At 38.1% G+C, this 14,112-nt stretch overlaps 2 protein-coding genes across 2 annotated transcripts; both read left to right on the top strand.

Moving 5' to 3' along the window:
- Window positions 1-677: 677 nt before the first annotated feature.
- LOC137138209 (uncharacterized) lies at window positions 678-3,474 on the top strand. Its single transcript, XM_067525241.1, has 2 exons — window positions 678-811; window positions 1,418-3,474. The coding sequence occupies exon 2, from the start codon at window positions 1,439-1,441 to the stop codon at window positions 2,351-2,353; it is 915 nt and encodes a 304-aa protein (XP_067381342.1). The 5' UTR covers window positions 678-811; window positions 1,418-1,438; the 3' UTR covers window positions 2,354-3,474.
- A 1,363-nt stretch (window positions 3,475-4,837) lies between these two features.
- On the top strand, window positions 4,838-13,005 carry LOC137138208 (sterile alpha motif domain-containing protein 9-like). Its single transcript, XM_067525240.1, has 2 exons — window positions 4,838-6,186; window positions 10,273-13,005. The coding sequence occupies exon 2, from the start codon at window positions 10,315-10,317 to the stop codon at window positions 12,430-12,432; it is 2,118 nt and encodes a 705-aa protein (XP_067381341.1). The 5' UTR covers window positions 4,838-6,186; window positions 10,273-10,314; the 3' UTR covers window positions 12,433-13,005.
- The last annotated feature ends 1,107 nt before the right edge of the window (window positions 13,006-14,112 follow it).

Below are 14,112 nucleotides of genomic sequence, written 5' to 3'. Positions count from 1 at the left end.
CCAACCACCACATGAGGAGTCTTGAGGTACAGAGACCCTGATAAGAGAAATAAGACCCGCTTGATTGTTTACTACAGTCCGTCATCATAGAACAACATGATGTGGTAGGAAGTGTTTTTAATGGGAAAATGTAGTTATCCCTGGGGTTTAAAATGCTACAAACATTTAAGGAGGCAGTGCATCATCTTTAGTTTTTAGTATTGTACAGAAGAAAAACCTCCTCGAATGCCATTGATATCGATTTCGTGCTCCTACAGTAAAGGGTTTTTTTTTTATCGTACATGATGTCACCTACTTTTTGTTTTTTTGCCTGTTTGTGTGCACAAAAGGTCTTGATGTCAAACCATAATTCATGTTTACTCACACCGTAATGGAACAATTAAATACAGGTCAAATGTGGCCCTAGTTGTTCTGTCTCATAGTGTGTCAGCAGAATGTCACAATGGTGAGATGCACCATAAAACTTTTATGGTTTTTATGGAGTTCACATGTCATAATCCATTATAGTTCCACTGACATTTCACAATCAGTTATTTTATGTTGTGAAGATTTAATTTTTTTTTTTTTTTTTTTTTTTTTTTTACCAGACCAAGCACCATAGTTCCCCTTTCAGCTTATTTAAGTTTTTTTTTTAGGTTTACCATAAATTTAAACTTCTTAACGCCTTAAAGTCACTGGGTATCTACAAATGTTTGTTGAAGGCGTGTGCCAGACTGCCCTGCTTTTATAGGTTATGGACCGTCTATAAATATATAGCACAGAGAGACAAAGTTCTTCAGTCAACAGCAGGTCATCACAGTCTGTGCATCAGGTAAGAACTAGTCTTCACATTTTCTATCCGAAAGTTTGATGTTCATTTATCCTTTTTCAAAAAATTGAAAGCTTCTAAATATGTAACAACAGTGTGTTGAATTTTTATAAAATACAACGTACTGCTAAATGTGCCTGAGCATCAACAGAGAGAGATGAAACATTTGTACCGGAAATTTATACTATATTTTCAAGTGACATGATGTTTATGTGCTACCTCAGTGCTTGTCAGCTGTAAAGGGTATTGTGATTGTGATATTATGTAGTTACTGTAGTCTGCAGGGAGTAAAGAAAAAATATACTGTTTAATGGCTATTTTTATAAAAAGTGATATTTCTAGTTCCCTAACCAACAGGTTAGGGATTTTTTGGGACTGAAACAACATTGTCATCAATGATTTAGGTTTAAATACAACCGATTTTCAGTAGCACATACTGTAAATTTTATTTAAAATGTTCTTAATACTGAACTATCTGAAAAAAGCACTGTCTGAACTTAACTAAGAACAAGTTGGTGCTACATGCTGTAATTCCTAGGACACAGGATCGGTACTCTATCATGATTTATTATTAAGAACATTTCTTTTTTCTCTAACCCATCAATAAAGCTACCATTAGACTACCACATCATGGACAACGCCACCCATCTTGTCAGCAGCTCAGTCTACAGCTGGGAATCAGCCATCCCCAGGCCTGTCGGGGTTGTCGGAGACCCATATTTGGCTGGAGGACTTGTTCTGGGCTACTTAGTGCTGGGGCTTGGCAGCTACATCTGGGCCTTCTGGTCCCAGCGCATGGCAGTCAGCGATTTTTTTAAAGGCATCAAGTTGTGCACCTCGGGCAGTTACTCCCACCTCACAGGTGTTCAAAACATCCATGGCTTCTTCAAAATGATGATTTCGATGGATGCGCTGACCACAATCACAGCACTAGTCTTGGTTTTCAAGCTCTTTGGGTCCCAATGCAACTCTAAAGGAAACTGCTATGAGGTCTTCTTCACGTGGTTACTTATGAGATACTTTGAAGTGCACCTTCATGTCCTCAATGCTCTGGGGTGCCTCCTATATCTGGACCACCCACAGCAAGCAGCCAGAGTGCGTTGGGTTTTCACAGCGGTGTTTTTATTGACTGTTCTGTTTGCCGTGTCCTGTGTAGTTGCCAGCCTGGTGAATCAACAGGTGATATTTGGGATGGGAGCTGTCACCTTTGGACTGGCTGCAGCCATCATTATCAAGTGTGTAGTGTCAACTGCACCCCCCTCTACTGCCATTTATAAGAAACCAGTTGTGATTGTTGCCATGGTCACAGTCCTATTTGCTTTCACCCCCAATTTTGTTCTTTATACACTGTTGTCCAATTTAGCTAGCTCTGGAGAGACAAATCATACCTATTATATAGCATATGCAAATGTTCTCTTTTTCACTAACTTTAATCTCCTTTTAAATGGACTCCTGTGTAATTTTATGCTAAGGGTGCCTGTTACAGAAGAAGAAGAACAGCAGCAAACAATGAGTTTAGAATATTATCGTCCTAATCTTATATGATTCAATATCTCTCTGCTCATCCTGATTTTATTAGCACGCTAGAAAGGTGATTTGATCAAGGGAAATCAGTCACATCTGAAAATTCGTCTATTTGTTGGCTTGTTGTCAAGGACAAAACAATCTGTAAATATAACCATGAGTTCATCTTAGATCAAGCTTATTTCATTTACCAAACTTAATTACAGAACATTCCCTTATCCACTGACACAAACAGCAGTGAGGAACTTTTTTACACATACTTGTCTTAGCCACAGACTTGTAGGCACAAAATGGTAATTTAGGATCCAATCTTTACAGGGTTCCTGTTTTAAAAAGTCTGCTGGAAAAGTGATACAGTCGATAAAATCTGACAGTGACATTATTTCAGCTATTAAAGCCATAACCTTATATTATCAGCCAAATTGGTTAATATGGTGCAACATTGTTTTGCAACATCTGTCCTGTTAGTGATGAAAGCAGAGACAAGGTGCAGCAGTTATAAATCCAACATTAGAAACAGAGAAATAGTCTTTGTACTGCACAAGCAAGACTGTGCAGATAAACCATACTGTAGGTAATAATTATAAATAAGAACAACATACAAAATGGATTTCTGCCTTATATATATTAATTTATTTTTACTCAAAGTTGAACATTTTACAACTGGTACAAGTTACTAAGAACAGGCTATATGGAACATTATGAAGTAGTCACAGATAGATAAATGACTCAGTGTATATTTAATAATAATATCAAATGGGTAAATCTGTATAAAGGCTTAAGTACACCTTCATTTTAGTAGCTAATGTGTTTTAGCCTGGATTGATACGTTTCCTCTGGGTGGGGACTGCAGTAAAGAGCTGAGAACAAGAGTGACTGCTGTGATTTCGATTGCTTTTTTGGGACATAGTTGTCCTCAAGGTTGTGTTTCCTCTTTGTGTTGATTGATTCGGTTTCTGTCTGAATCATCATCTACTGTACCACAAATGAAATGAAACACAAAGAGTGTGTGAAGCAGTATCCTGACATCATTTAGTGTAGTAGTGGTTCCTGTATGAGAAAGAAAGATTAAAATAACACTGCATGTAAAACACTGGATACTTGTGGATATTTGCATCAATTAAACCAGTTCTGACTGTTCATTCAGTGCCATATTGTCTCAGCACAAACTGAAAAGCCAAATTTGAGCTGATTTAGTCCTATTATTTGGGTTTTGGATTTAGTCTCTGCCCTGTCCTGCCTGTCGACCTGCCTCTCTGATACCTAACCATTAAGTTTCTGGGCTGCTTTGTCTACCTCGTCTGCCCTCCTTAAGGTGTCTTTCCTAAATCTAACTTTAAGTTTAGTCCTGCAGGCTGGACTGCCACACACTGGATCTGGATCCCGTCTTTACCTCACTCTCTCGATATCTCACCAATTTGGGGTCGCCCAATCCCTTCAAGCGAGCCTGTCAGATCCACATGCAAAAAAATTTTGTTACTTCTGATGAACCATGTTAGCTAAATATGGATTGTTATGATGTTTAGGATTTACAGTTCTAACATTTAGGATTAAGCTAGCATCCCTCTATATTCAAGGGGGAAGCAAACTTTTCCATCCCACTGTACGTGTAAATAAACTTTTCCAATGAGCATTTTTGTTACCATCGTTTTAGAAAAGAGCATTGATCTGTGATGAAAGTGAATCAAGGTGAGAGGTCAATCTGAGTCGACTCAGAGACTTGACCCACTCCTGTGGCAGGTGAGAAATAGAAAGAGACAAAGATAAACACACAGAGAATGAGGAATCTAATGAGCCTTTAGTTTGAAACAATTGCATATTTGTGTGGCTGGAAAAGCAAGATGTGTCAAAAGTCAAGTCAGCTGTCAAGCCACAAAAATTTCCAAACTTTCCTTCCTGATGCAACCTCAAGAGGAGGTTGCTACATTTTCCAGAGATGAATGCAGTAAACCAAACCAGATTTATTACTTCTCAATATAGTTTTGTTTTACTGTAAAACACAAATGTAATTGCAAAACCTCTGATTCGAGAGAAGTTCTTTTTACTCAGTATAAACAATTAATTTGTATTTGTATTTGTGTGAAACATACACTTACATATTTATGAACAAATTGTTTGTTTATAAGTCTACTTTTTATGTCCACATACTTTTCTGGCCTTTTACTGGTTTTTTTCACAGTAATGGCAAATACATAATGGTGATAATTTTATACTAAAGCCCTAATTCTTGGGCAAATATGTTGTTTTAGAATATTTCAGTGCAAAGTTATCAGCCATGAACTTCAGAGTTTGCACTGGTGCACATTATTAACTCTAACTTGTCGCATTAAGAAACTAATAAGAACACATAAATAATTGTAAATTTAGATTATTTTTGTATCTCATAGCCAAAACAGCACTTAACAACTTTATGAATACACACAAATCAACCATATTATAATGACCACCTGCCAAATATCGTTATGCCACCAGAACAGCGCTGATCTGTCAAGGCATGAACTCCACTAGACTGCTTATGGAATATTGTGGTACATGGCACCAAGGTGTCCATGACAGATGCTTTAAGTCCTATAAGTTGTGAGGTCGGGCATCTTTGGATCAGACTTGTTTTTCCAGCACATTCCACAGATGCTCGATAGGCTTGAGATCTGGAGAGTTAGGAGGCCAAGTCAATGCTTCAAACTGGTTGTTTTCCTCGAACCATTCTTGAACCATTTTTGCAGGGTGCGTTATCCTTCTGAATGAGACCACTGTCATCAGGAAAGCAAGCAAGTGTTTAAGAAGGTGGTATATGTCAATGTAACATCAAGATGAATGTCAGGATCACGTCAGCAGCAACATTATCCAAAAGCATCACACTGCCTCCACCGGGTTGCCTTTGTTTTTTGGAGCCTTAGCCCCCAATGACCCTGTTACTTGTACACAGTTATTTCTTACCTCGACCACTTTTGGTGTGTCCTGACCACTGCAGAGAACATCCCACAGGAGCTGCAGTGTATTCATCACAATTTGGCCCTTGACAAAGTTGCTCAAATACCTTACACTTGCCCATATTTCATGCTTTCAACACATCAGCTTCAGGGACAAATCGGTTACTTCCTGACTAATATATCCCTTCCAGTTGCTTATGCCATTGTAACAAAGTATTCAATGTTAAATGTGTTTACATGCCTGCTACTTTGGTTAAGTCTCTGGACTACTTCAATATAAGACCTTATTTAAGAAATTAAATGACACTCAAGCATAGCAAATGTCAGGTTTTCCATGTTTTATTACATGAAGTGTTGTGTGCCATATTATTATTTTAGGAATTCAAAATTTAAATGGATTTATAACATTTTCTACTAGACTTAAAAGATTAAAAGTGATGTTTTGACTGTAAGGTGAAACACACAAAGGAAGACAGGCTTATGATTAAAGTGACTCCCTACAGGAAAGCAGAACTAGCTGAAGAACTTCATTTTCATTTCTTTGTAAGTGTTAAATGTTGGCAAGGCTAAGGCATCTTCGCTGACAATAGCATGGTTCTGTTGTATCATTACTCATACAAACTATTTGTTGTAATTAATATGTCAGATCCCCAATGAGGAGTGACACTTACCTAAATGCCATATTCAAGATACATAAAAGATGAATGTTCAGCATGCAGAAGGCGTGGCTGTGTTTTCATTTCTTGCCAGTTTTGCTCCGTGACTGCTCATAGCCAGCTCTCTACTCCTCTAGTTACCTGTCAGAAAGTTCCAGCCATCTTTCCTTGTATTTTTCTAATGTGAACTGCTCGTCTGGTTGTGGACCAGTGCTTGGTCGTTGGACATTTGTGCATATCATTCTCACACCTGCTGGAACTCAAACAGGTAACAAGATTTACTTTAACATAATTGTTAATGGTTATTAGGTGAATAAATCACAAATTGTAGTTTAAGGTATATGCAACTTAAGGTAGCCGGCTTAACTAACTTAACCTTCTCACTCTCTGTTATGAATCAGCTTTGCTTCACGCCTCACAAAATCGCCATGCTCTGCACAACCCTCTAGGTAGTTAGGTAGTTGTTACAAAAATACAATAATTACATTTTTAATTATTAAGAAGAAATTGTTGCTCTTCTGCGACTATTCAGAATATTCAGCTTTGCTCAGAAACATTTATAGGTTAATATCTCTGCACTGTTATCAGTACTGTGTGTCTGGGCAACTGGAAGCTTTGACAGCACTTCTGCTCATTAAGATAAGTTTTGTAGTGTTAGATTAGCTGCTACAAAACAACATGGCGGCTGCTGCCATGACTGCTGACCTTAACGAAGACATCCGCCAGCCTTCTGATGATTTGAAGAGAAAGGACTCTTTGCTGTGTAGCTTTAATGATATAGCCACTGGGCATTCCAAACAGATCACCTCGCTCAGTGCAGCCCTCCAGGACATGGCTATGTGCGATCCCTACACCTGTGTAGGGATCTTTCTTCCTGCCCTCTTCCTGCTCGATGCCTAACCATCTGTCACCTGGGCCAAAGTGGTGGTCCGTGGGCGTAAGAGACACTTAGACGTGGGCCCTTTTGAACATTAGATTTTTCAATGCAGCCACTCAGTTCCGGAGGAGCCACAGTCCCGGTCATTCTTGATAATCTCCCAGAACTGTTACACTGTCTCCTATCCTCCCTCATTTGAGTGATTGTCTATGTGGGGGTCATGTGACAATTCCTGTCCACAGTCTGAGCTGACAAAAAGGAATTTTAATGACATGCTCACCTTTCTCAGTACCTCTGGCAAGTCTGTCTTTATTTCGGGCCCTATTCCCACGTTTCAGCAGAATCCTCAGCGTCCACGCTTGGCTCCAGTCTAGTCGCAGGTCTCAATTTTAATTTAATTTAATTTAATTTGAACAATTTTAATCTTTTCTGGGGCAGATCCTCCTTTCTCAGGAGTGATGGGATCCACCCTAACACATTGGGCAGCTGAACACTTGCTGCCAATATTCAGCATGCTGTTTGGTGTGTTATCATGTTAACAGCTCCTCCTGCTGTTCACTTCCAGTTTTAACCTGCTCAACAGGTCTTTTCTTATCCACCTCTCAACTTGCTCGCCCCACTGGTTCTGTTTTGGATACTCCTGTTTCATAATTTACATAGCTCAGGTATTCCAGTTAGAATCACTAATAGGAGTGTGAAACATATAAGGATAAACTCACAAATCACAAATGCAGTAATAACCTCGTAAAGATTGTGACTAAAGCTGCAGGACCAGCACCTACATTCATGCAACACAGGAAGCTGAACATGGCTTAGATTAATTTGATATCTCTCTAACAAGATTTTCAATCTTAATGATTTCATCACCTCTATGCACCTAGATTTCTTGTATACCCTGGAGTCCTGGCTATGACCGAGTGAGCACAGTCATCTAGCTGAGCTGTGCCCACCCAATTAAGACTACTTTAGTTTCCCCACAGCCAGTGGATGTGGTGGTGAACTTGTTGCTACTTACAGGAAATTGCTTAAATGTACACAGGTATTATCTAGGGAATTCTCTTCCTTTGACGTGCTCCTGTTTAAACTTAGTGGCCCATCCCTGGTTTTATTTTCAGATTTTCAGACCATAAGCCTGTTGTTTTTAGCTGTGAATTACAGATTGTTAGGGAGTCTCCACGTCCAAGTGTTCACGTGTGTTCAATGAGCATTTTCAGTGAGCATGAGTTTTGTACTCTTTTTAATTCTGCGGACGTGGCATTCATTTGTTGTGTTGCTGACTGCAATAAGTTTTTATCACACTTTGTTTTTCAAATTGGAGAAAATTAGGGGTGGTATCACAAAAAATCCTTCATTTCTGGATATGGTCTGTCCTTATAGGAGCTCCCAAAATTATTTCTCTCCCATTACACTGTCTAACCTACTCAATACAATATCTCATATGAAAGCATCAACTAAACCACTTGACATTATTATAAGATTTTTTCACTGGAAGTGTACTGCATAGCACGTTACTTGTTTATCAACTAATCATTGAGTACTGGTTGTGTCCCTGATTATTTCAAAGTTGCCTGCATACAGAAACCTGGTCTTGATCCTTCTATCCTGCACAGCTACCGCCCCATTTCCAAATGGTCATTTGTCTCTAAAATTCAAGAAAAAATTGCCACGCAGCCGATGCTGACCATTGTTCGAAAAATTCCAATCAGGTTTTTGCAAAAACCACAGCACAGAGACGGCTCTTCTACGTGTCACAAATGACCTTCTAATTAATGCTGGCTCTGGCTTATGCTCTATCCTATTGCTGTCGGATTTAAGTGCTGCATTTGACACAGTAAATCATAATACTCTGTAGGACAGACTGAGGCACTGGGTGGGTATATTGGGCGAAGTATTAAACTGGTTTGCTTCATATTTGTCTAAGAGGAAATCTTGTGTCTCCATTGACAATTGTATGTAGTATGGTGTATGGTGTTCCTCAAGGATCGATACTTGGACCAATTCTTTTCTCAATCTACATGCTTCCACTGGGTGATGTCATACGCAGACATAATTTTTAATGTGCTGATGACACATGTATCTCCTATAAACCATAGTAGGCTGACCTCTCTACAAGATTGTATGTCCGATATTGGAAACTGGATGTCCTTAAATTTTCTTCAATTAAATTCCAATAAATCAGAAATTCTCATAATTGGACCTCAAAATATTTCCAGTAATATACATCCTTAGGGCTGCTATTAAAATTGTTAAGCCAGTTGTCAGAATCTTGGTGTTCTATTTGACTGCAACTTGAGTTTTGAGCATCACATCACTAAAATAGTTCAGTCATGATGCTGAGACTATATATTCATGCTTTTATCTCCTCTGGTCTAGATTATTGAAATAGCCTAGTTTCCTCACTTCACCAAAAAAACTTGAAACACCTACAAATTGTTCAGAAATCAGCAGCTAGTCTCACTAGAACTGGGAAGTTCAGCCACATTAGACTCCTTGTCTTGCATCTCTACGTTGGCTCCCTGTTCATCTTAGGATAGATTTTAAAATTTTATTGATTACTTATAAAGAACTGCATGGTTTTGCGCCATCCTGTTGATTTGACAGGTTTACCCTGGATGCCCTTCCTGACACAACCCTCCCCAATTTTTACCGGGCTTGGACCGGCACTGCACAACTTGGGAGGGGAATGGGCTGTTGGGGGTTCAGTGTCATATATATGTATACAAATATAATCATTTATATGTACAGCTTTTTGTAATTTGTTTGATAAGTGCTTTATAAATAAAGCTATTATTATTATCATTATTATTATTGTTATTATCCCTGTACAATTGAATCTAATCCAATATGAATTGGTGCTATATAAATAAAGTTGAATTGAATTGAATTGAATACAGTGGCTCTGAATTTTATTTTTTGCAAGGTTATTATTCTCTGTTTTTAAGTTAAATGTTACTGTTTTGGCCCTGCTATTCAAAATGAATGAGGGGGCCAAAACATCCAGTACGACTCTACCACCCACTATGACCTAATAATAGAAACTAGAATTTTCACCTTTCTGACAGTTTTAACTTGAAAACTGAGAAATTATAACCTTGTAGAAATAGATTTTATGGCAGTACTGCTGTATTGGATTGCATTATATTGTACATCTGTACCTAATAAAGTGCCCATTAAATATAAAAGAAAATACTAAAGGGTCAGCAAAAGGTTGTATTTATTAACGATTTACAAGACAATTTATAACAGGATGAAGAGTCCACAGCCATGAACTTTGATCTGATCTATTGTAAAAACTAAAAATGCTCAAAAAGCCTAATGCAAATATTTATTATCTTTGCTAAATATGTTAGCTGGGTGCTTTATTAGAAAATGGTACCCAATAAAGACTACATCACCTAAAATAATAACAATATGATAAATAAATTGTTTATTTTGAAATAGAATAACTAAAATTCTGCTGTCACCTTTTTAAAACAGAACCGGGGGAAATACAACACTTTCATCTTCATTTTAAGATCGATGCTTATCACCATGGAAACCTTGACAGAATATGTGGCCCCTGACATCAGAGATGAAACCTTTGAGGATATTTACAATGAAAATGTCTTAAGCCTTATATTGTATCTGCAACGCAACCCCAGATCCACCAACACAGAATTGTTTTCATATCTGGCACTGCTGAAAACTTACCTTCCTGAGTCCTACCTTTTGATGTCTGATTGTCAACAGATTCTTGGACCACCCGATCCCATCCATGGAGGCCCCCCCTTTGAAGTAAGAATGAGGCCTTTTATTGCCTTAATTAGCACATCCAATCCAAGACCCGGCCATGTGTGTTTGAGTAACCAAGAAATTGCTCTCAATGTTGTACAGCTACTTCATCACTTAAAGATTTCCAGGAGTGCTACAGTGAAGAAATTAATGTCCTCACTTTGTGGAAATCAACCAAAACCATATATCATCCAGTACATCAAAGATTTGTTGACAAAGAGAGAAATGAGACAGAAGTATCTAAATAAGTTCTCAAGCCTGATCACAGATATTATGATGGAAGAGAATTTTTACCATGCTGTGTCTGTTTTGAAAACTGCATCAGAAAAATTTAGACAGAACCCGACTTTCCCCCAAAACCTGTCTCGTCTCTATTACATTAAAGGAAAACCGCATGAGCAAAAATCCAAAGCTGAATATTGGGCAAACAAAGCCATTGAAAGGGCTCCAAACAACTCCTATGTGGCTGACACTCTTGGGCAAATTTATAAGAACTGCTTGAGGCGAGCCAGGCAACCAGAGGATGTCAGAGCAATGACAGAAGAGGCCTTCAAAGCATTTAAAGATGTGGAGGAGAAAGCTGAAAAAGAAGAAGGCCCAGAGCTGGAGGATGTGGGTCCTATAAGCATTTCAAAACACTTCAACAACAGAGGCCTTTTTGGTTTCATTCAAGTGGCAAAGATAGCCTTTGAAAAAATGGGTGTTGTAAAGAATCAAGGTTTGATTCAGAACAAAAAAATGGAAGTAGAAGAAAAGTTTGACTTTTTTGAGTGGTACCTAATCTATTCCAAACCTGACGTGACAATATTGGAGCCGCATTACTTCTGGAAGGATGTTGCACTTTGTTACCACTACTACACAGATAAAACAGCATCTGAATCCACCAGCTTCCCAGGCCTTCTAGATTGTCTGAATCAGGGCCTTTTCCTGTCAAAGGGAAGACGTGCGGAGTTTGAGGAGGTAGAAAAAACTGTTTCTGATCTTGAGGAAATCCAAGATGTTTTGAAAAAAACTTACGAGGAAAATACTGATGATGTCAAAGTAGCAGAGAGGTACATCCTATCCAACATCATTTTGAGCAACAAGATGCCTGATTCTCCTCGTGTCACCTCAGTGACAGAGCTCAAAACGATAATCCACAGATTTTTGAACACAAAAGTCGGGCAAAGAAGCCCAGAGTTTTACCTTTTGGTTCTGCTCTTGTTTTGGCCCGAGGAACAGACTCAGATCTTGCAAAAAGATGATAATGAAGAAGTGGAACAACAGGCAACACACAACAGTGCTTCAGAAGACGAAACCTCGGAGGATGAAGACACAAATGAGGAACAAGAAACCGAACATCAAGCTGCACAACTTCCTAGTAACCTCATGTTTGACCCTGACTTGGAACAGAATATCACATTCATGGAGAAGGCGTTTGAGAGAACCCAGTATGCTAAATACCTTCGTGGTCGCTACCTTTTACCTCTTTTTTTTCTAGGGAAGCGGTCTGGACTGAGCAAATGGATTCACAAATCAAAGTTGGATGCTATCGTTGAAAAAAATGTGGACACTGAGCTAGCTGGTGAAAGCTACATAAATAATAAAAATAAGTTAGAACGCATCAATGAGATCTGGGAGAATGGGGAAGTGTGGCAAATTCAAGAGATCAAAGATATTCTTCTTCCATTGGCAAAAGAGCAATGCCACATTCTCACAACACCCCAGGAGCATAATGAACAGGTATCGTTTGTTTATGCTGGAGGGAAGAAAGTAAAGGCCTTCACAGAGGTTGAATCTGATGCTTTGGCACAGAGCTCCATGCTTTTTTATCTTGGCTTCACCATTCGGTGTCCTGTTGTCTTTAGTGAGATCTCACCAGTTTAAACCATAACAAATTCTGATCACACTTGGATTGTAATTGAGTTGTAACTAAACAACCTTTAGCCAACCTCATGATGGCAGTATACGAAAAGCCAAAGTTGATCACCAAAGCCAGTAGGATTTTATTCTCTGTATAAAATTTCATGACAATCTATCCAATGGTTGTTTAGTGTGACTAACTAACTAGTACACATATAATCAAGGCTTGCAAATTTTGCTTGTTTACATTTACTATCAGTGTTACAAAATTGCTATTGATTAACGATGTGTTTATTGTAAATCTGACACAATGAAGAAAATAACAAAGATATTATTTACTTTTCATAAATTGTATTTGTTTGAGAGAGCCTTTCCCGCCACAAACATAAATAGATTAAAAATTGTGATAGATTAAATCAGGCTTTTCTCATGTTTTATCAGTTGTTGGTTGCATTTATGTTATTTGAATACATTGTGTATAACTAATATATAGTAATAATAAAGGGGAAGTACTTTAGTCTTTATACTTTTCTATTTGTTTTTTACTACATAAATTGTAACTTTACTGTGTTTCTTTATAAAATGTATGAAAACGTTTTTCTCGTGTAGGTGTATTTTTTATGTTATTGTACAATTAATATTTTTATATAATTAATATTATAATATAATACAGATATAGGTCAACGGAACCCCATTAAAATAGACTTACAGTCTGGTAAAGGCCTGTAATGTGGTAGTTATAAAACCCTAAAACGCCTGCATAAATTTGTTACAAGCTATTGAATACATCTCTATTAACAATCTAATGACAGTAGCTATATTGGGGGGGCACGATTGGGGGGGTGTAAATTCCTGTAGTGTAGTAATAATTTTTGTAGTGTTTTTTATTCAGTAATTTTAATTGTAATGAATTCTGACATCACTAAATTGCTTTAGCGGTTTCATAACCTATGGGGGCATAAAGTACTGTAGAGACAGGCTTACTCGCGTAAGGTGGTCCAAAGATTATCCACTCCAGAGATCGTTGTACGTCAAACACTGAACATTTATTTAATTCCACGTTCCACAATTGAGCTGATCACGAAGTCAATCCACAGTACACGTTTACTAATAATTCCACGAACACAAATAATTTCCACCGAAGAAGGTAAGAAACCATGTCTTCCCCCCTGCTACCTTGTTCTTCTCCACAGACTTGCAGTCAGTTCCTTCCCTAAGCTCCAATAGCTGTGTCAGTTCTTTCGTTACCAACCTTCTATCTACATTCTTTCCTTGACAAAAGGCAAACAGCTCGAAGGCAAGCCGTGTGATGTCATCGATGACATCATCAGTACCATTCTTCATACACTTCTTAATCTAACTAACCATACAATACAGAACATGAACAAAAACAGAAGAAACCCTGATTGGCTCATTCAAGTGGAAAACACAATAACATTGAACAAAACACAAACGTAACATAAAGGACATACAGGATATGACAGGGCCATTGGCTTCAGGTCTCTGTTTATATTTTTTGGATGTAGCCTGAGCGTTTGGCTGGCAAATTAACAAACACTTTTAAATTTAAGCAAAATAAGTTTTACAAAGATTATTAATTTAGCTGACCCCCCCCCCCCCACACACACACACACACACACACACACAAATATGTGAGTATAATATACAAACACAACTGTATGTGCTTATGTGTACTATGAAAAA

The sequence above is a fragment of the Channa argus genome, chromosome 12 (genome assembly GCF_033026475.1).
Source record: "Channa argus isolate prfri chromosome 12, Channa argus male v1.0, whole genome shotgun sequence".
Classification (NCBI taxonomy): Eukaryota; Metazoa; Chordata; class Actinopteri; order Anabantiformes; family Channidae; genus Channa; species Channa argus.
This window is presented reverse-complemented; position numbering and strand designations above follow the sequence as displayed.

Bases quoted from the DNA above. Each gene is read 5' to 3' on its own strand.
- LOC137138209 (XM_067525241.1), top strand. From the start codon at position 1,439: ATGGACAACGCCACCCATCTTGTCAGCAGCTCAGTCTACAGCTGGGAA.
- LOC137138208 (XM_067525240.1), top strand. From the start codon at position 10,315: ATGCTTATCACCATGGAAACCTTGACAGAATATGTGGCCCCTGACATC.